Source organism: Arachis ipaensis, chromosome B1 (genome assembly GCF_059453495.1).
Source record: "Arachis ipaensis isolate K30076 ecotype BB chromosome B1, ASM5945349v1, whole genome shotgun sequence".
Classification (NCBI taxonomy): domain Eukaryota; kingdom Viridiplantae; phylum Streptophyta; class Magnoliopsida; order Fabales; family Fabaceae; genus Arachis; species Arachis ipaensis.
The window spans coordinates 4,619,723-4,640,541 of record NC_142436.1 but is presented as its reverse complement, the minus strand read 5'-3'; the positions used below and the strand labels follow the sequence as shown (position 1 = coordinate 4,640,541).

The 20,819-nt window shown below is 33.1% G+C and overlaps 2 protein-coding genes and 1 non-coding gene across 3 annotated transcripts; 1 reads left to right on the top strand and 2 right to left on the bottom strand.

Annotated features, from left to right (window-relative positions):
- Window positions 1-999: 999 nt before the first annotated feature.
- LOC107605126 (uncharacterized) lies at window positions 1,000-2,298 on the top strand. The gene has a single exon (XM_016306923.3). The coding sequence runs from the start codon at window positions 1,339-1,341 to the stop codon at window positions 2,242-2,244; it is 906 nt and encodes a 301-aa protein (XP_016162409.1). The 5' UTR covers window positions 1,000-1,338; the 3' UTR covers window positions 2,245-2,298.
- Window positions 2,299-6,622: 4,324 nt separating this feature from the next.
- Window positions 6,623-7,042, bottom strand: LOC148575584 (uncharacterized). The gene has a single exon (XM_088502340.1). The coding sequence runs from the start codon at window positions 7,040-7,042 to the stop codon at window positions 6,623-6,625; it is 420 nt and encodes a 139-aa protein (XP_088358466.1).
- Window positions 7,043-19,890: 12,848 nt separating this feature from the next.
- TRNAI-UAU (transfer RNA isoleucine (anticodon UAU)) lies at window positions 19,891-19,964 on the bottom strand. The gene has a single exon. It is a non-coding gene; the product is annotated as a tRNA-Ile (tRNA).
- Window positions 19,965-20,819: the final 855 nt, after the last annotated feature.

Below are 20,819 nucleotides of genomic sequence, written 5' to 3'. Positions count from 1 at the left end.
ATTTTACTTACATTCCCAAAACTAAGTATATCTAATTTCAGTAAATGCAAAACATGTTACTAATTAAGCATCACTATCGGAATTTTAGTATAACAGTATATGCGCACACTTCATATTAGAGTTCTTGCTTCAATAAAAGGGAAATAGCATTGTTAAAATGGAAGAGACAAAATCTACATTCTAATTTCTGAAATATTTATATATTTCGAGATCATATGTAATAAGAATTTAATTTTGATATCTGGAATACTATGATTTGGTTTATTAAAATTTTTACTTTTCAAAAATAATTTATAAAAGTTAGTTTTTAAAAGACAATTTCTAAAAAATTGTAGTATTTATATTTGGTAAATTAAATTAAAAATTATTTTTAATAAACATAAATACTAATAATTGTGTTTGATAAAATAATTTTTTAAAATTTGAAAATATTATAATAAATATAAATATAAGAGTTAAATTTAAAAATTAATTAATATATAAAGTTATATTAGAACTTTTAATTTTGATAAGTATACATATTCTTGAAAAACTCCACCTTAGGTATTTTTAAAAATACTCCTATATTTAAAAACTGTAAGGACAAATACATAATCTTTTTAATTTATCAAACACAAAATAAAAATTTTGTGCTTTTGAAAAGCACCAACATCTCTTTAAAAAAGTTTACCAAATCAAATCTATGTCAACAAAAACAATTATCTTTAACATTGATTGCGTGAATATTCATCTGAAAAAACAGATATCATTAAATGTCTGTATAAAATATTTTATACTGGCGTGCATCAAAATTAAACTCATATAATAAAATTGATTATATGGTAAAAGGAAATTACTCTCTTTTAATTTTATAATAAAAAAGAAAGGGGATATATAATTATACGTAGAATAGAATAGAATTTGGTCACTGACTCCCCTTAAGCAAATACAATAATACAAGTGCATGAGAGAAACCAAAACTTGTTGCTAACCATTACACGCAAATGTACCAAATGCAAGAGGCAACAATCCCTTCTAATTTATTCACACTAACTTCACTTTCACGTAACCCACTTTCACATAACACAATAAGACCAAAATAAAATCACACCAATGATTCTTAGATCCACAAAAAAAAGAACTTCTTTTAGGGACTTGGGGTTATGCATGTATGTATGTACCTAAAATCACATCATATATCAAAGTCCTAAAAAACCCTTCCAAGTCCAAATCTTTCATAAAAAAAATTATACCCTTTTGGCCATTCATTCCAAAACCACACAAAAGACCACAAATTTTTCACATTAGAATGCTAAGTTGCTAACACAATCTGATTCAAACAAGAACAAGAACAAGAACATGAACACTTTGAGTCAAATATTCCAAAACATGTTCTCAGACAACAGCAACATAATGCTTGCAGCCATAATATCTTTGCTCCTTGTAATCCTCTTTGTCCTTCTCCTCCATCTCTATGCTAAATGGTTCCTAGCTCAGGCTCAGGCTCAGGCAAATGCTCGCCGCCGTCGTCGCCGCCGCCGCAGAGCAGCCACAGTAACTGTTTCTGATGTTCTTGGCCCTGCAAGGTTCCACCACTTCCACAGCTTCAACATAGAAGATTCACCAATATTCCCATCATCATCAAGTTCTCATCACAATACATCAAAAGGGTTAGATTCTTCTATCATTGCAAGAATTCCTCTTTTCATTTATACTACTACTAATTCAGAAGTATTGAAAGGTAGTGAAGAAGTTGAGAATAGTGATGAGCTTGAGTGTGTGATTTGTTTGAGTTCTTTTGAAGATGGAGAGATGGGAAGGTGTTTACCAAAATGTGGACATGGTTTTCATGTTGAATGCATTGATATGTGGCTGAATTCTCATTCAAATTGTCCAATTTGCAGGGCTCCAATAATTATTAGTAGTGGGATTGTTGTTGAGAATGACAATTCCCAATTAGGTTCTGTTATTGATGATGGGGGTGATCATAATGATCATGATCATGATCATGTTCATGTTCATAATGTTGATGATGGTAGTGGTGCCTCTGCTTTAGTTGAGATTGTGGTTGATGATTTTGGTCAAAGTTCTGAAATTAGAGAGAATAATGAAAATGGAGAAAGAGTGAGTAGTAGCAGTGATTCTTCTGTCTCAGAAACAGAAACCTCAACATCTTTGGTAATTGTTGGTTGTTCTTTGAAGAGAATGTTGAGCAAAGTTTTTCCATCTTCTAATAATGCAAATGTAAATGAATTACAAACTTAGATATTTATATATGATGTCATGAAAATGAGCAAAATCAACCACTTCTTCTGTATAGATTACTATTAATTTCTTGGCTTGGTTTATGCATCTTTCATGTGAAAATTGTTTATGGTCTCTAATGTTGTCAAATTTCTTTCTTTCTTTCTTTCTTTCTTTTCTCTGTTTTTATATTAGGTTCCTTAATTACAAAATAAATAAGAAAATCATTTTTGGACATAGATATGATTTATACTCCATTTTGGATACTAGTTGGGGATTTCAGGTAGGAATAATAAAAATGATAAAATTCACTTTTATTGTGTTAATATAAGGTGTTAGATTTGCATTCATACAAGAACTTCTCTTATATCATATATGAAATTATTAGGGGAAAAAAAATAAAAAATAAAAATTCTTGATTTCTTATATTCTTCCACAATAAATTTTCTAAGAGTGCAATTGAGAATCCCAATTTATTACATGGTGTTGGGTTAATTCAGTGTTTTGTGCCACTCTGCTCACATCACAATTCACAATGCTAGAGAATCATCATCTTCTGTTGCATAATCCAAATTTATGAGAATCACTCTCAAGTGAATTTCTTTGAATGATGTTAAAACTTAAAAGCAAGGAAGCGAGAATGAGGAAAGTAAGAACTATTCTATTGCTTGATTTGAACATTGGCTAGTAGTGTACTATATAAACATGTACACTAGTACTATATAGGTGTATGTATAGGTGTATGTCATGACAAAGAAAAAGACAAAAGATAGTATGTTTGTACTTAAGATACCAGTGCTGTAATTGGTGATCCATCTGTCATGAATCATGATGCAACTTTAACGGCAATCATTGTTTTCAGCTCTGGATTCTACACTATATGGTCATTCTTACAAAACAAATATATTTTTTGGTTATTTAATTTTTATCATGCTTTTAAAATCTTTTAAGTGTTTATTTCGGCTCATTTTTTTTTGTTATGGAACAAAGTTTGGTGTTGTTCAATGTAATGGACGCATGGATAAATTTTTCTCTGCAATGGTGTCACGTGTAAAACATAAGATACGTTTTATTTTTGGCCTGTTTTTGTTTTTTTTTTTTTCAAGAAAGGGAACAAATGTGGGCTGCATTTTGCTTTCTGCAGGCTTTTCAAAATTTTTTTTATTTGTTTTAATCCAAACGCAGCCTGTGTTTTGTGATGGGTTAAAAAAATTTTTTTTTCGTAATAACAAAACGCAGCTTGCGTTTTGTGCTAAATGTCAGCTTTTTTTTTTGGGAAAGGCAAAACGCAGGCTGCGTTTTTTGCGTTGTCAGATTATTTTTTTGGAAAATGAAAAACGCAGGTTGCGTTTTGTGAAAAAAATATTTTAATGAAGAGGCCTGCCTATAAATACGAAGCACTCCTCGCCCAAACGGCCTCACTCCCATTCTACTAATCATACTCTTCTTTCGTATACATATGTTGTAGTTCTTAGTTTTCTTGACAGTTAGGTGTGTCAAAAAAATCGGAGTAGGTGAGGTTGAAGTTATGAAAAATATTGCAAATTTGCGAGTATATTATAACAGTGAAGTTTTACCAAACACACATGAAGGAGTGACTTTTGTTTGTGAATGTCCGTTGTCATTTGCTATTCCATGTACCATGAGCTTCGTCGAGTTGCAAAATGGGCTTTATAATAACATTCAAAGCCACATTTTGAAAAGGGTGAGCAACCTTTTATATAGAAGTCCTGTGCAAGTATTTGGTGGGCTAATACAGTTTCAATTAATACCCATCACTGACGATGCCAGTATGCAGCAGATGTTCTATATTTATCAACAAACCCGATTTCACGTGCCGATGATAGAGCTGTACGTTGAGTTTGAATAGCAGTCAGGGTCGGGCGCGGTTGGCGAGGAAGTCAATGTTGATGAGCTCGGGGATATAGATTGGGAAGAAGATAATAATGACAGTGAAGAGGAGTTCGAAGCTAACTATGAAGTCGATGACGAAAACGATGACGGAGACTTGGAAGGCAATCCGGAGGTGCAAAATGAAGCGAATGCGATTGTAAGGCAGCACCCGTTTGGTGTTCCGTCTTTTATGCGGACTCTAGATCTCAAAGCCATGCATGACCCGAAATTTCCTGAGTATGCGAATACGGGTATGTTATGATTATTAACTCAAGCTTCTTATAGTGTTTATTTTATTTGCCTTGTCTGGCTGATGGTGGTGCGCATGTTGTAGGTGAAGGCAACGCTGCGGCGGAAGATGGCGAGTTTAGTGTTGGAATAGAATTTATTGGTTCGAAAGAGTCGGTGATATCTGCAATCAAAAGCTACACTATCTCTAAAGGAGTTGATTACACTGTGTATGAGTCTGAGCCGCAGACATTCTATGCGAAATGCAAGGGGTATGGTTCAGGGTGCGATTGGCTTATCCGAGCTAGCTTGATTCGAAAGAAAACTTGTTGGGAGATCAGGAGATACAATGGCAAGCACACGTGCACCGTGGGAACGATATCACAAGATCATGCCAAGTAGGACTCGGACACAATTGCAGATGCCATTAGGCCGTTGGTCGAATCAGACCCCTCGATAAAGGTGAAGTCTGTTATTGCAGAAGTTCAATCCAGGTTCAACTACACTGTGAGTTACCGCAAGGCTTGGTTGGCAAAGAAGAAAACGATTGCCAAGGTTTTCGGTGATTGGGAAGTTTCTTACCAGACTCTGCCAGTATGGTTGAAAGCAATGACGGTAAAGATGCCAAGATCTCGTGTTCAAATCAAAACGCTCCTCGTTTACCGTGAGAGTGAGGAGGTTCAAGGTGTAAGAATTCTGCACCGCGTTTTTTGGAGCTTCTATCCGTGTATTGTAGCATTTAGACACTGCAAGCCACTTGTGCAAGTTGATGGCACGCACTTGTACAGAAAATATAAAGGTGCACTCTGGGTAGCGGTTGCATAAGATGGGAATCAAAATATTGTGCCTATTGCATTTGCGATAGTCGAGGGCGAGACGGCAGACGCATGGGAGTTTTTCCTAACGAATTTGCGGAGATATATTGTTACCATTGATGGTGTGGGTATTATTTCTGACGGCCATACCTCCATCGACGCTGCAATAGCTCGCAGTAACGGTGCATGGTCACCACCAAAGGCGTGGCACATGTACTGCATCAGGCACATCGGATCCAACTTCTTAAGGAGGTTCAAGTTTCCATATTTGCATAAACTCGTGGTGAACACAGGTATTTTCAACTCGCTGTTATGGTTCTATTCATAGTAAATTTGTGGCATCTGCTAATGACTAAATGATTTATTCAACAGGCTATTCTAGGACGGAGCAGGAGTATAACAAAAACTGCCAAAAGCTTAAAGAGCGGGGTGAAGCATATACTCAATGATGCAATGAGATCGGTGTTGAGAGATGGGTGTTGGCATTCGATGGTGGTCATCATTGGGGACATATGACGACAAACTTAGTAGAGTGCATAAATTCTGTCCTGAAGGGTGCACGCAACCTTCCTGTGACTGCCCTGGTCCGGTCAACTTTCTATCGGCTAAATGAGTTGTTCACTCGGAAGAGTACCGAGGCTCATGAGCGTCTCTGCAACGGATTCATGTATTCAGAATTTGCAACGAAGAGAGTTGAAGAAAGCTTCCAACGTGCAGGAAACGTTGTGGTCAACCGGTTTGACAGGCGCAATGAGATGTTTGAGGTTCGCGAAATGCAAGATGGTACCATTTACACTGTCAACCTTGCGCAACGACACTGCGACTGTGGCCATTTCCAGGTCAAGCGACTTCCATGTCGCCACGTGCTTGCATGTTGCGCCAACCAGCGTCTCGATTGGTAAGTGTACGTGCACGATGTGCACAAGATGTCTGAAATTTGAAAGGTGTACAGAGGCGAGTTTGTTCCGATGGGTGACCCCTCTACGTGGGATAGATACGAAGGAGCGAAGGTGATCGTCAATTGGACTTTGAGGCGCGCGACGAAAGGAAGACCGAAGTCCACCCGCTACTTGAATGAGATACATTCGCGTGAGATGCGTGGTCCTCGCCGGTGCACTATATGTGGACGCGAGGGACATAGCCGCAACCGATGTCCTCAGCGCGCAGGTCCAAGCTCTGCTGGAGGTCATTAGTGGTTAAGCTTTTCAATGTAATTTTGTTATGACCTACTTCACAATTATATGTTACTTTTTTTTGTAACATCGTCATTTACTTTAACCTAGTTAACAATTTATGATAAATAAAGTTTTTAACCTCGTTATTCAATTTTTTAGAGAATAAACATTTTTGATCCAAACAGAGTTACACGGGAACAAAGTTAAATATGTCATAATAATAATAATACTGAACAGAATCATCTAAATACAAGATACAACACTGAATCCAACATCAACTGCAATAGACTACTTCCTCGACGCCTTCTTCGAATACAAGGATGGGGTGTATTTGTCCGAAGGCGCAGTCTGTGTCTGTAAGTTATACGGATGACCCTGAGACACACCAGCGTCCAGCCCACTGCCGACATCAGTACCACCGAAATCTGTCATGCTCGAACCACCAGTATCATACAAACCGCTGTCACTCATCTCCGGAGCACTCGCTCCACCAATATCATACCAGTGCTGCAAGTCGTATCCCAAGTCTCCCTCTTCCTGCTGCGGGTACTCATTCAAATCAAACAACTGGCCGCGTGGTGGTGCGGATGGACCGGGCGGATCTACATGACCCGTTGACTGATCAAAGTCAAAGTCACTAGCATGACCTGAAGTGGCGCGACAACCACCAGAATACTGAGATGTAGCAGGCCCTTCCTGCGGTGACATCGGGGATAGAAAATCTGTATCTCTCAGGACCTGAGAGAAGCTGATGGTGTCAGATCCATCCAACGGACTAAAGTGACCCTCGGCTGGAATTACGAGATGTGGTATGTAGGGCTCAGGTGCCTGAGGCGGCTGTGGTTCCGGTATATATGCTGCCTGCTACTGATATGCCGGCCACTGCTGGGCATATGCCGGGTCCTGAAACTAATAGGCATATGCCGGCATCTGAACCTGGTGCTCATACGCCGGGACCTGATAGTAGTGCTCATATGCTGGCACCTAATTAACAATTAAATACAATTAATAAGAAGAACAAAATAATAATAATAATAATAATAATAATAATAATAATAATAATAATAATAATAATAATAATAATAATAACAATAACAATAACGATAAAAGCCAATACCATCGCGCTAGTGGAATACCAATATCGCCGAGTTGATCGCGGGGTATAGGTGCCAGGAATGGCATACACTCCCACGCCCAAACAAAAAGCAGTATCAGTGGGCCATCCATTTTCTTGCAGTTGTATCGTGAGACACGACACAACGATCTGTATAGGTGTGTCAGACTGCCCGAAGTAGCGGTAGAAACTTCGAGTTCAGTGAAACGGTCGATTTATCCGGAAACACAATTGTTCCGAGCACGCAGAAAATGTGCGCCCGGACGTACCGCTCAAGAGATTCCCGAGTATCACACGGCTCGGTGTCTCTGCACCGCCGGACCAAGCAATATTAACCTTCCCGAACACGTGATCGTCCGGACCGGGCTCCCGACCAAAACACGTAATGCAGTTCTCCACCAAAAACTGGTGACTGCTATCTGATCTACCCGTACTTCCCATTAATCGGGAGACCAAGAATATAGCTCACATCTTCCAGCGTCACCGTCACTTCACCGACCAGAAGATGAAATGTGTGAGTCTCCGGCCTCCAGCATTCCACCAAAGCACTCAGTAGTGCAGAATGACTTCTCATTTCGCTTACTCGCGAAACGTGTTGAAACCCAGTCAATGTAGTATCACTGCAGACCTGCAGCTACCTCGTTAAAGATATCTGGCGGATCCAGTTTTCTGGACAACAAATTTCTGATAGCCTGCAAAAAGAAAAATGATAAATATTAAATTCTAAATAATATCGGTTAATAATTCTAAAAATCACAAATATTTATCTATTATTTATTAAATAGTATTATTAATTATTAAAAATTAATAATAATTTATTCTCTCTATCATAACCAATATTATAAAATAATCATAATAACACTCTAATTATAATAATAATTACTCAAATATAACAATAATAACAATAATAATAACCATTTATTATATTACCTATATCCTAAACGGTATGTTATTAACATACAGTATTACTTATTATTACAAAATATTACTAAAGTATTAAACATAATCATTTTTTTAATTAAACATTGTTAAAAAAATCGTTTACTGTTAACATTATTATTATTATTATTATTATTATTATTATTATTATTATTATTATTATTATTATTAATAAATCACTAAAAAATAATAATAAATTATCACACATTATTGTTATTAAAAATTATTAATAAATTTTTCTCATTAACATACCCACTATAATAATAATAATAATAATAATAATAATAATAATAACAACGTCACTAACAATACAGAAATTAATTTGCCTAATAATAACAATAATAATATAATAACAGTATTAAAAAAATTAAACCGTAATGAGAAATAAATAACAACATAATATTAGTTATAATAATATTAATAATCACAATACTACTAATTACAAGACAAATAAATAAAATTCGAATTAATCTATATATTTATTGTTAAATATTAAAAAAAATTATTTACAAATTGAGGATGATCTAAATACTCAATAATATGTTCTTCCAGTTTGGTATAATCACGCACCAATTTTTTTTTTCTGTACCGTGCAGTTCTTCTTCAGCAACACTTAGCTCCTTCACGGTTAACTCTTGCTTCCTCACTCTCCTTCAACTTTTTCTCATTTTGCTTCAGTAACTAGTTTTTTACTTTTCTCCCGTTCCAATCTGCATTTTTCGCTTATAAGGACCAAGCTGAACACCCTTGGAGAACACGTGGCGCGCATGCAGCTAGAAGCTTGCAAAACGCAACCTGCGTTTGACTCTGCTACGCTGACAAACGCATCCTGCGTTTTGCGCAGTCCCAAGTTGTTCAACGCCTACCCCTGTCGGCATGCAGAGCACGTTTCGCTTGCTGCAAGTTTTAAATCTTAATGCAGGCATATCTCCGTTGAATCAGTCTGATTCGCCACATCGCGTATAACGGGAGTCGAACCCAATTCACGCTAGGAGCTCATCGAACTTAACTTGTAGAGTGAGACCAGTGCTCGATATGGTTCATTTCAGTCCTTACTTAAGAAACAAGTATGGAAGGTTCGGAAGAGAGAACTTACAATAATACAACGCCGCATTCTCCGAAGATTGAGGAACAAGAAGAGATCTATTAAGAGAAATTATTCCATATTATCTGTTGGAAAGTTTTCAACGTCCACCTTACCTTATTCAACTACGACGACGATAGAAAAAATGAAAGTCGTTGGCGTTCAAGTCCTGCTATACCCAAACCTACCTTACATTATACCTATTAATTAATAAGGATGCGTAGCAGGCCGGCGGCCGCTCAACTGTTCGAGCGCAATACAGCGCATGGCTCCATGTCGGCCTTAATTTGGCGGACGATCTTGAAGACGATTAATTTGATCAACAGCGGATAAATTATCCGCAGCAACCTATCTGCTGATCTATCCGCAGCTTCGATTCCAGCCGATAGAAAACAGTAAGGATAACGAGCGCTCCGCCCGCTTGGCGGGCGGTAGGAGCAGCGGCACTAAGGAGGCGTCCCTCTTGCCCAATAGTTCCCTTTCCAGCCCAATCGCAGCCTGCGTTTTGCAGGGCCTACATATTTTTTATTCCAACGCCTGCAAAACGTTACCTGTGTTTTGCAAGCCTCTGATCAACACAGATCTACAATTGTGGACAACACACCATACATCCATATACAAGTTTAGCACCAATCTTTTATCCATAACCAAATTAATTTCTGGTTTATATTTTTTAAATTTATTTTTGTTAGTGATATGATTTTTTTTATAACATTTTGATATTTTATCCTATTTATTATAATCAAATCTCTATTATATCAAATAATACAAAAATAAATACATACAACATAAATGTATCTACTTAGGTTGCATTTATTTTCTGAGATTGAAGAATTGGGACTAAGATTCAGTTTGGAAAAACAGCTTAATTAAGCTTCTTTTGAAAAAATAGTTTAAGCAATAAATACTTATATTAAACGTAGCTTATAATTAAGTTATTTTGTATTTGGTATTTTAGTTTAAAAAGTGCTTATTTTAAAGAAATGTGATAAAAAGTTTTTTATTATGAGAAAAGTCATTTTTTTTAACTTAACCATAAGTACTTAAATAGCTTCTTAGATAGCTACAATTTGGTTTTGAAAATTGCACCAGACATTAATACTATTACTTTTCATAAATCAAAAGTTCAAAAAAGTAAATTTTGAATCATCCCAAAAGGACCCCTAAGTATTGTGTTTAGTGATCAGAGACTAAAACTAAAATTTTAGTCTCCAAACACAAAATCACTTCTAAAAATAAGAACCCAAGGATTGAAAATTTTCAAAGATAGAGACAAATTTTTTTATAATATTTCTTTTAAAAAATACTCTCATTTAACTTTTCAAATTTTAAATCTACTGTTCAATCTTTATATTTATCTTAAACTAAGACATAACTCAGTTTAGTATATTTTACACCAAATATAATATAGAGACTTAATTTAATTTTTGTCTCTCCGTCTTTATTCCTCTGTCTGTTTTTTAATTTCAGTCTCTCTTTTAAACACAATCTTAAAATATACGGTTGAAAAACCGATTCTAAAGGCCGGGTTGAAAAATCTCTAGTTAAGAAATTAAATTACCATTGACTAATATATTATTGGTCTTAATATACAGTTTGAAATGATAACATAAAATAGTAAAAAAAAATGTCACAATGTTGCAAGTAATGAATGAGGCAAGAGGCAAGAGGCAAGGACAAAATCTTCCATGATTTCTGGTCAACTGAATTTGAATTCATGTACCTGAGTCTATATAGGTCCTGAAAAAAATGTATTAAACGAACAAAGTACTGCAAATGAGGCCATTCTAAAACGATGTTTGCTACAATATTTAATGCACAACTTGGCCTCATCCGTAGACACTTGCATGGTTTGGTCAATGCCTCATGCAAAAGTAAAAAAAGGTCATTATTGATGATTAATTAGTTAGCAGTATATAAATTTCTTTTTTTTTTTGGTTTCCCACGGTATCCCCCAACCCGACAGGCCAAGGACTAATCCGTCGCGGTACTGAGCTCCATTTAAGGGTTTGCCGCTGGCCAATGAGTTGCTGCATGCACAAGGCGGGATTCGAACCCCCGACACTTGCTTAAGCGGACTAGTGAGCTAACCACTAGACCAACCCAACTTGGTTAGTATATAAATTTCTTAATTGTATTGTTTTGCCCATTCTACTTTCTTTATACATTCCTTAAACTTGAAAAAAAAAAAAAAATTATATATAAATAGAAGCATTTGATTGGATTTGAAATTTGATTAATAATAATAATAATAATAATAATAATAATAATAATAATAATAATAATAATAATAATAATAATACCTTGGAATTTGGATTGAAAGGGGCTAAATAAAAAACAAATATATTGGGCCTGTTCTAATGGAGGGCCGAAGATTAACTTAGTATGATGTCCAGAAATCTTACAAAATTAGGTTTGTGTAAAAGGAAAAAAAAAAAAATGACCCGTTGCATTGAAGTCAGAAAAGAAAAAAAATGTGAGACTAAAATTAATTTTACATCATAATTGGGTCATTATGTTATAAAGGAAATAAGTAAAATATATTGAGAAGATTATTAGATTATAAAAAATAAATGCTACTAACTAAGAAACATTATATCTATATTCCCTTGATCCAACCGTTAACCTGTTCATGTACCAATATTAGTGCAAAATTTTGAGATACCAACATATCATTCACAAAAAAGCTCAACATTCAATATATAATATACTGTAAGGAAAAGTTTAGAGCCAGCAACTTTGTTAAATTTTGGTCAGTATGTAACTAGCAAAAAAAAAAATGAGCTATTGGATGAAATCTCACACCAATCTCACACCATTAAAACTATCATTAATGACTATTTAATGGCTACAAATCACAAAAGTTGCTGCCCCTAGGATTCCTCTATATTGTAATTCGTATTATTACTTAGTAACCTATTAACTCTAATTTTGGTGTAATTTCTTTTCTAAATACAAACTTTTCTTATTCAATATATATCTACTTTTGCATGATTCTAGGGATGGCAAAATTCCCCAAGACGCGGGGATCCTTGCGGGGACTGCTCCGAATGGAGATCTGATTGTGGAGAATTTTTCTCGTGGGGATGGGAATGGGGACAAAATTCTCCCGAAGCAGGCGCGGAGATCCCCATCCCATCCCCACTATTCCCCGAAATTTATGAATTCCTTGAATTATCCTTAATAGTTTATTTCTCATATATGTTTTTTAGTCATTTCTCACACACACATATATATACAGAAACTCAAAACTCATAATCTTTATTTGCATAACCCTTTTTCAATTCAGATATCCATAAGGCTGTCCATACTCCATCCAACCTCTCTGCAGCCACCCTCTCGTCACCCTTCTCATCGCATCGTCACACCTCACCATGCCATCACCCTTACCGCATCGTAATTTCTATTTGCGGCGTTCCTTTTCGTAACTCTGCCGTCATGTCCATTCTCCTCTCTATTGCCGCATCTCCCACCTCGTCCACTGCTTTTTCCTTTGGCTCGTCGTTGCGTTATCTCGAAAGAAGTCACCATCGTGTCATTTAGACTTTTTGTATAAAATCTTGCACTTTTTGTATAAGATAGATACTTGCAATTCTATTCATATGGAAATTAATAATTAGTTAGAACTATTATGTAGATGGAGAATGGGTCCCTGTGAAAAATGGGGATGGGGAGCAATATTCCTCCACGGTGGAGAATAGAGACGGGGATGGAAAGCAAATCTAAGGGTGGAGATGGGAAGTAGGGAGACATCCCCCACCCCCACCCTACCCCATTGACATCCCTACATGATCCACTATGAACGACTCCAAGGATGGCTGGCACATGAAATAAATTTTAGATTTAAAATAAAAGAGAGTCAAAACTCACAATAAGTAAATATCGTTAACAACTCTATTTACATTGCCACTTTTAGTTGTTTATCTACTGTTTCTCTAATCACCCTGTCGGTTTTAGTCTCATTTTCATTTAATTTCTTTTATGTATAAAAAATATGTAGCCAGGTATTAATAATATAGTTTGTTACACTTTATCTGTATCATACGTCTATTGCCAAATATTTCCTTGCCGTTTAAGATATTAACACTTGCTCCTTACTTCACTCACTCAATAATTCTTAAGAAAAGAAAATATAATGGATGCTTTATTAGAAAAGGAGAAACAAAATATAATGTGTCTATATATATATGAAATCAACTTTTATAATGGATAATTTGCAAATATTACAAAAAAAAATTAAGGTTATGTAAGATTGTGTTTGATTTTAAGAATAAAATAAGACAAGATATTAAAAATAAGATATAAATGATAGAGATATAAAAATTAGTATTTTTGTATTTTGTTTAGTGATAAATTGAATATAAGATAGAACAAATAATAAAAAATCTAATTTATCTTTATTTTTTTCGCAAAAAATTAGAATAAAAAATAGATAAAAAATATAAATATATATAAAAATTTAATTGTGATAATAAATAAAAAATAAGTTATTTTTTTGTATTGTGTCTTTGTATTTTTTTTAATAAACAAACACGGCCTAAGTGACATTATATATTAGTTAGTGCACCAGATGATGCTGCAACAATAATCCTTTCATTTCGTATAATGTTCAATTGAGAAGTCACAAGAAATAAATTAATGCAATTGATGATATAGTACCAAAGAAATAGCCATATGTTTATTATGTATTTCGTGCACATTGGCCTCGACGTGATTCCTTTATTTTTTTGTTTCATTTATTACAAAATAAATGGTTCAACTAACTATGGCCCTAGTTATAAACTTATAGTTATCTGTACTTTCATTATTTATTCTTACAAGGAAAAAACATTTAATAATGGATGTGATAGAATATGTATGTGTATCAATAATGTATGAGTTAAGATTTTGAGGGAAATTTAAAGAAAGAATAGTTGAAAGAATAATTGAATTTATTTTCCTTTTTAAACTCTCTATATTCCCACCATCAACTATATAGTACATATATGATATACCTTAAAAGGGAATACCTTCCTTATAGAAGTAGATTTAAGAATTTCTTCAGAAACCCCTTTCACTTTTTATTTGATTAATAAGTGATCTTTTATTATTTTAGAAAATGATATAGAGATGATAGAAAAACAGTTTATGAGTACCATTTTCTATCTTATATACTATGTTAAATTTTATTTAATTAGTTTCACTCATTTTATTTTTTTTAATTATATATATATCTAACAAATATTTTATGTATACTAAAAATCAACCATCAAATTAATATATACTCTATTTATATATTAATTTATAAAATTTTTAATTAAATAATCAACCACTTGTAGAATAATCTATGATAATAGAATAATCTATAATAAGAATAATTGAACTTATTTATAATAATATAATAATTTTTCTTATAAAATATCAAATATAGTTAATTTTTTTACACCTAATATAATTGAGTATCTAATCATATATTACTGTGCACTATTCTACCTACTTTAAAAATTACTTAGAAAAGGGTAATTAGTTTAAAATATTATACAAACAATAAAGCACTCTAAGAGATACTTTTCTCCAAGCTCTTTCCAAATTCTGGGAAAAGTTAGAAGAATAATATACCATAAAAAAAAGGTGAATTCTATGGTGCCTTTTATTGTGGTGCTTAAATTGTCTAACTTGTTTTTATAAGTAAAAAAATAAAATATATAAAATAAATGTAAAATATTTAAAATTTATTAAATATTATTTCTTTATCTTTTTTAGTAAGTTAGACACCATATCTTAGGCACCATAGCATTCACCTAAAAAAAATGATATAACAATTCAAAAAATTAAAGATGAAATTTAAAATGGCTATATATATGATATGCTTAGCATTAACATGTGCACACATATACACAAAGGAATTAGAAGAAATTAATTAATTTAAATTAATTAAATTGTACATTTCTTCATGGCAAGAGAATTACTAAAATGGAGGGATGCTCTGCAAAGAGGGCAACTAGGATGTGCCCTAAGCCACAAATCCAAACACTCAGAATGATAAACATGTTCACATTCACTTAAAATTTTTACCTTCTCATTCTCTTGGAAACTACTCAAACATATGCAACATTCTTTGTTCTCATAATCACCAACAAAGCTAAGACTCTTGGTAATAATTGAAGATGAATGATAATCATCATGGGTAGGGTTGATTATCACCACAACCGGGTTCGCCGGTTGTTGTTGCTGCGAAAAGAGGAGGAAGACGCGATGGAGGCGGCAACAGAAGTGGATACATAGGAAGAATGTAGGTAGAAGGATGAGAATGGAAATGGAACATATCAAAAGGATTAGCCCTTGTTGATTAAATGATTGGTAGTTTGAGGCATCATTATTATTTCTTAGCTTATGGAAGTGTAACTGAATGAAATTGATTTGGTAGTGATGATTTTGAGTAGTGGCCATTTTTGGTGTATAGCTAGAGTGATAGCTAAGTTTTTAATTGAATTGAAGGTGACAATGAAACATAGATAGACATATGTAATGTAATGTGAAGAGGTTGTTAAGTTTGTTAGATTGGAAAACTTTATAGGTAGAAGATATAAATAAGAACACACCCAGAGTGGATAAGATAGTTGTTATTATCAGAGATTGTAGGTATCATGGTTCATTAATCTTGTGCATGGTGGTTGTGAGCATTTGTTACCAATTCCTATTTCTTACCCTACTAATTAGTTCGACATATAGTATTATGGTAATTTTTTTTGGGTGGTCCATAAAGAGGTTTAAAACGTCTTTTTGTAAAGACATTTATATTTTGTATTATTATTAGACTTATTAATAAATTGGTTATTTTAAATTTCTTAATAAATTAGAATAAAACCGATTTTTATAACCATAACAATAAATTTTTTTTTTAGAGATTTAATTGTATTTTTAAATTTTTATGGATTTAAATGTCTATAAAATAAAAAATCAGGGATATATTTATCTTTTTATAAAAAAATTTAAAGATATTCAGTTTAAATTGTATAATTTGATCGGATCAAACCGGATCTAATAATTATAATACAAATAATTGGATTTATTATTATTGCTATAATAAATCGATTTTATTTTAATTTATTAAAAAATAAATTATTAACCAGTTTAATAAAAAATATCCAATAATAACATGACACATGTAAACGTCTTTAAAAAAAAGATATTTTTAATGTCTTTATTAAAATGGCCTCCCTTTTCTTTTTATCCTTCTCTGTCATGATTGGTTTAAATATAAACATTTTAAAATTAAATCATGCATGTTATGTCTGTATACCAAAATTAATTATTAAATTTATTATTTATTATATAAAATACATATTAAAATATAAAATATATACTAACTACCCAAAGCACTAGGGTACTACCACCAAACCATGTCTTTTATTTATTTATTTATTTATTTGTTTATCTGGTACTACAAACAAGGTAAATAATTAGGGAAACATTTTAAGTTAATTATAGATTTAGATGTTTTAATAATTTTAATTATAAAATTGATTTTAATTATTAATTTTAATCAAATATATATTTTAAAATTAAAATTAGTGGTTAATTAAAATATTTAATTTCGTGATACACTTAAAATGTATCTAATAATTAGTATTCTTTTGTAATTAATTTAGATTAATTTAATAGTTAATTATTTATTAATCTATTTAATTAAGGGTTAGAATATTAAATTCTACTTTTTGTATATAATAATTTATTATCTAATAAAAAAAATTTTAAATAAAATTTCAATCAAACAACAAAACAAATTAATCATTGACAGTAAAAAATCTAAGGGTTAAGTACTGAAATCGTCCCTAAGGTAAGTGGCGAAAATCAAATTCGTCCCCGACGTTTTTTTGCTATTAAAATCATCCCGAACGTTCAGAAACACTTTAAAATCATCCTTTCCCAAATTTTTGAACCAAAATACCCTCATCATCATCATTCTCCTCTTCACCTTCATTACCCCACCATCATCACCACCACTACCACTACCACCACCACCACAGACACAAACACAAACACCAACACCAACACCTTAACCCCACTCCGGTAACCCCCCACCCCTCACCGCTCCTCCCCCCCCTCACCCACTCCCTCATCGTAAACCCCCACCCCTCACCCACTCCCTCACCCCCTCACCCCCTACCTCTCACCGCCTCCCCCTCACCCACTCTCTCACCCCCTCACTGTAATCCTCCACCCTCTCACCCCCTACCCCTCACCCACTCCCTCACCCTCTCACTGTAACCCTCCACCCCCTCACCCCCTACCTCTCACCGCCTCCCCTTCACCCACTCCTTCACCCCCTCACTGTAATCCTCCACCCCCTCACCCCCTACCTCTCACCGCCTCCCCTTCATCCACTCCCTCACCCCCTCACTGTAATCCTCCACCCCCTCACCCACTCCCTCACCCCTTCACTGTAACCCCCCATCCCTCACCCCCTACCCCTCACCACCTCCCCCTCACCCACTCCCTCACCCCCTCACTGTAATACCTCCCCCCACCCCCTTTCTCATGCCCCTCTCTTTATGTTCATCATCATCATCATCATCAACAGAAAATTCAAACATGCACAACAAATTTTACAAAAAATCCAGTCCACAGATTCAACAAATTCAGTTCACAGAAGAAAAAGAAAAAGAAGAAGAAGAAGCGGTGGTGCGGTGCGGTGCGGGGGGTTGGACCCACGGTGCGGCAGGAGGGTTGGACGCGGAGCGGCGGCGGGTTGGACGCAGGGGCGGCGGCGGTGAGGGGGTGAGACGGCGGCGGTGATGGGGTGAGGGAGTGGGAACTGATGATGATGATGATGATGATGATGATGATGATGATGATGATGATGGGATGGGATGGGATGGGATGGGATTTGGGGGTGGGGTTTGGGGGTGGGTGTAGGAGGAAGGAAAATTGGGGGGTTGGGGGGGAGAGAGAAGCGAAGAGATGCTGATGGGTGAGGGTGGGGATAGGGTTTTTTTTTTTTTATTATTAATAGTCAAAGGTATTTTTGTCCAAAAATTCGGGAAATGATGATTTTAAAGTGTTTGTGAACGTTCGGGATGATTTTAATAGCAAAAAAACGTCGGGGACGAATTTGATTTTCGCCACTTACATTAGGGACGATTTCAGTACTTAACCCAAAATCTAAATAATTAAGTAGTGCCTTTTGTATAAAGTGATCTGGGCTTATGATTTGTTTTGTAGACTGAAAAGCCTAATGCATTTGAAAAGAAGAAATTAAAGAGGCAAATAGGTCTGACGTCTTCCGTGCTCATGGTAGTGAGAAAGCAAATGGCCTCAACTCCTAAAGAAAGTCAGACATATATCACGTTCTTCTGCGATTGCAAGATTTTTAGTAGTGTTGAGATTGCTGCATTCTTCATCATAAATAAAAAATAATAAATTATTATTTATTAAATTATTTCAATAATTTTTTAAAATTTAATTTTAATGAATATAAAATTAATTTATATATTTTATTAATTAAAATATCAATTCTTAAATTTTTTATATTAAAATTTATAGTGATTAATCAAATTATTTAAGTTTAATTATTTTTCATGATAAAAAAAATGAAACAAAGACTCATATTATATTTGTATAAATAACAAGCTAAAAAATTTATACAAGATCAACTGTCAAGTATTAATTTCTCATAGAATCACATTTTTTGGTGTCATATTTAAAGTGTAAACGAAATGTGTATTAAATTTTTTTTTGTTAATTTTATTTAAAATATAAATAAAATACATATATATCTATTTAGCTCTCAATTTTATTAGATAACTAAAAAGATGGTATTTACAATTCATTTTAGATCAATTTAAAATATAAAATTTATATAATTTATCTAAATTTTATGTTTTAATAATTTTATAATAAAAATATTAAATGTTTATTTTTTAATTAATCTTATATTTATTACTATTATTTCAGACATTAATAGACTTTTTTTTTTAAAAATTCGTTTATATTATTTTGTTTATCTTATTTATAATGTAAACAATAAATATATATAGTATATACATATTGTTTTTACTATAAATAGAATAAGTAATATTATATAAATTAATAAATATTTTAAAAATAATATATTTTGGTGAATAAAATATTTAATTTATTTATTTAAATTTTTTTTCAGAATTTTATTATTATGATAAACTATTATTGTTTAACTAAAAATTTAAAATGCATTAAAAATTAGATTAATATGATGAATTTATTAAAATGACTTATTTGTCTCCCCATCTTTTAGGATTTGAGGTTATTTGCTTTAATTTAATTTTTGTTTTTTCTTTTTCATTTTAAAATAAATATGCGTTCAATTTTCATTAAAAATTAATAACATTTTGCAGTCATACCTGAGATGTTGTTGTAAAACCAGGATACTATATTCAGGTAATTATACATATTTAAAATTGGTCCCGGCGAGGCTCGAACTCACGACCTTCGGCTCATAAGACCAACGCTCTAACCAACTGAGCTACGGGACCAAGTTAATTTGAGTGATAAATTTTTAATTATTTAGTCAATTCTCAAATACAATATGACCTTATCAAAGCTGTTCAATAAACAATATGAATTTATCAAATATTCATTATTGTTTTTAACTTTTAATGCTTTGCCTAGTATTTTTATTGCCTTTTCTTTTTAAGCTACTGATTATGGTATTAAAATTGTGAACTGATATATGCAATCGTAATTAATTCGTAAGATAATTATTATTATCACAGTATCTATTTCATTAACATAGCAAGAAGTTAACAAAAAATGTCATTGTCGGTATATATATACGCTGTATCACATTAGCTTTATCATAATTTTGTGGATTGTCTAACATAAACTTTCTTAAAATCACGTCAATTAAAAAGGTGGGTTCAACTAAGAAAGATAATTCTTTTTTCTTTCTTTCTTTCATTTTCTCGATTATGTTCATTCAATTGCTCCCGCGCACTATTGAATCAAAATCTGAATTTTCTTTTTTGGTAAAGACTTAAAGCAAATCTTTTTGAAAAAAAAAAAAGACTTAAAGCAAATAAAGTAGCAAGTAGCAGCCTAGTAGGACTCAACCTATTGAGTATTTAGATTTATCTATATCTTGCTGTTAGATATATTTCGAATAAGATATTTGTTTGATATTCAAACAAGTGCCTTTCGTATTTAATAATATTTTAATAAAAAATAAAAAATATTTTTTTAAATATATTTAATTTCATCTAACAAATATCATCACGTATCAGTATATTTAACTTTGTTCTTTATTTATATTATTAAAATAAATTTTAAAATAATATATATTATTATTTATTAAAACATAAAATAATTAAAATATTTTATACAATTAAAAA

What these genes read in the sequence shown, in the direction of transcription:
- LOC107605126 (XM_016306923.3), top strand. Translation starts at nt 1,339, where the DNA reads ATGAACACTTTGAGTCAAATATTCCAAAACATGTTCTCAGACAACAGC.
- LOC148575584 (XM_088502340.1), bottom strand. Translation starts at nt 7,042, where the DNA reads ATGTCACCGCAGGAAGGGCCTGCTACATCTCAGTATTCTGGTGGTTGT.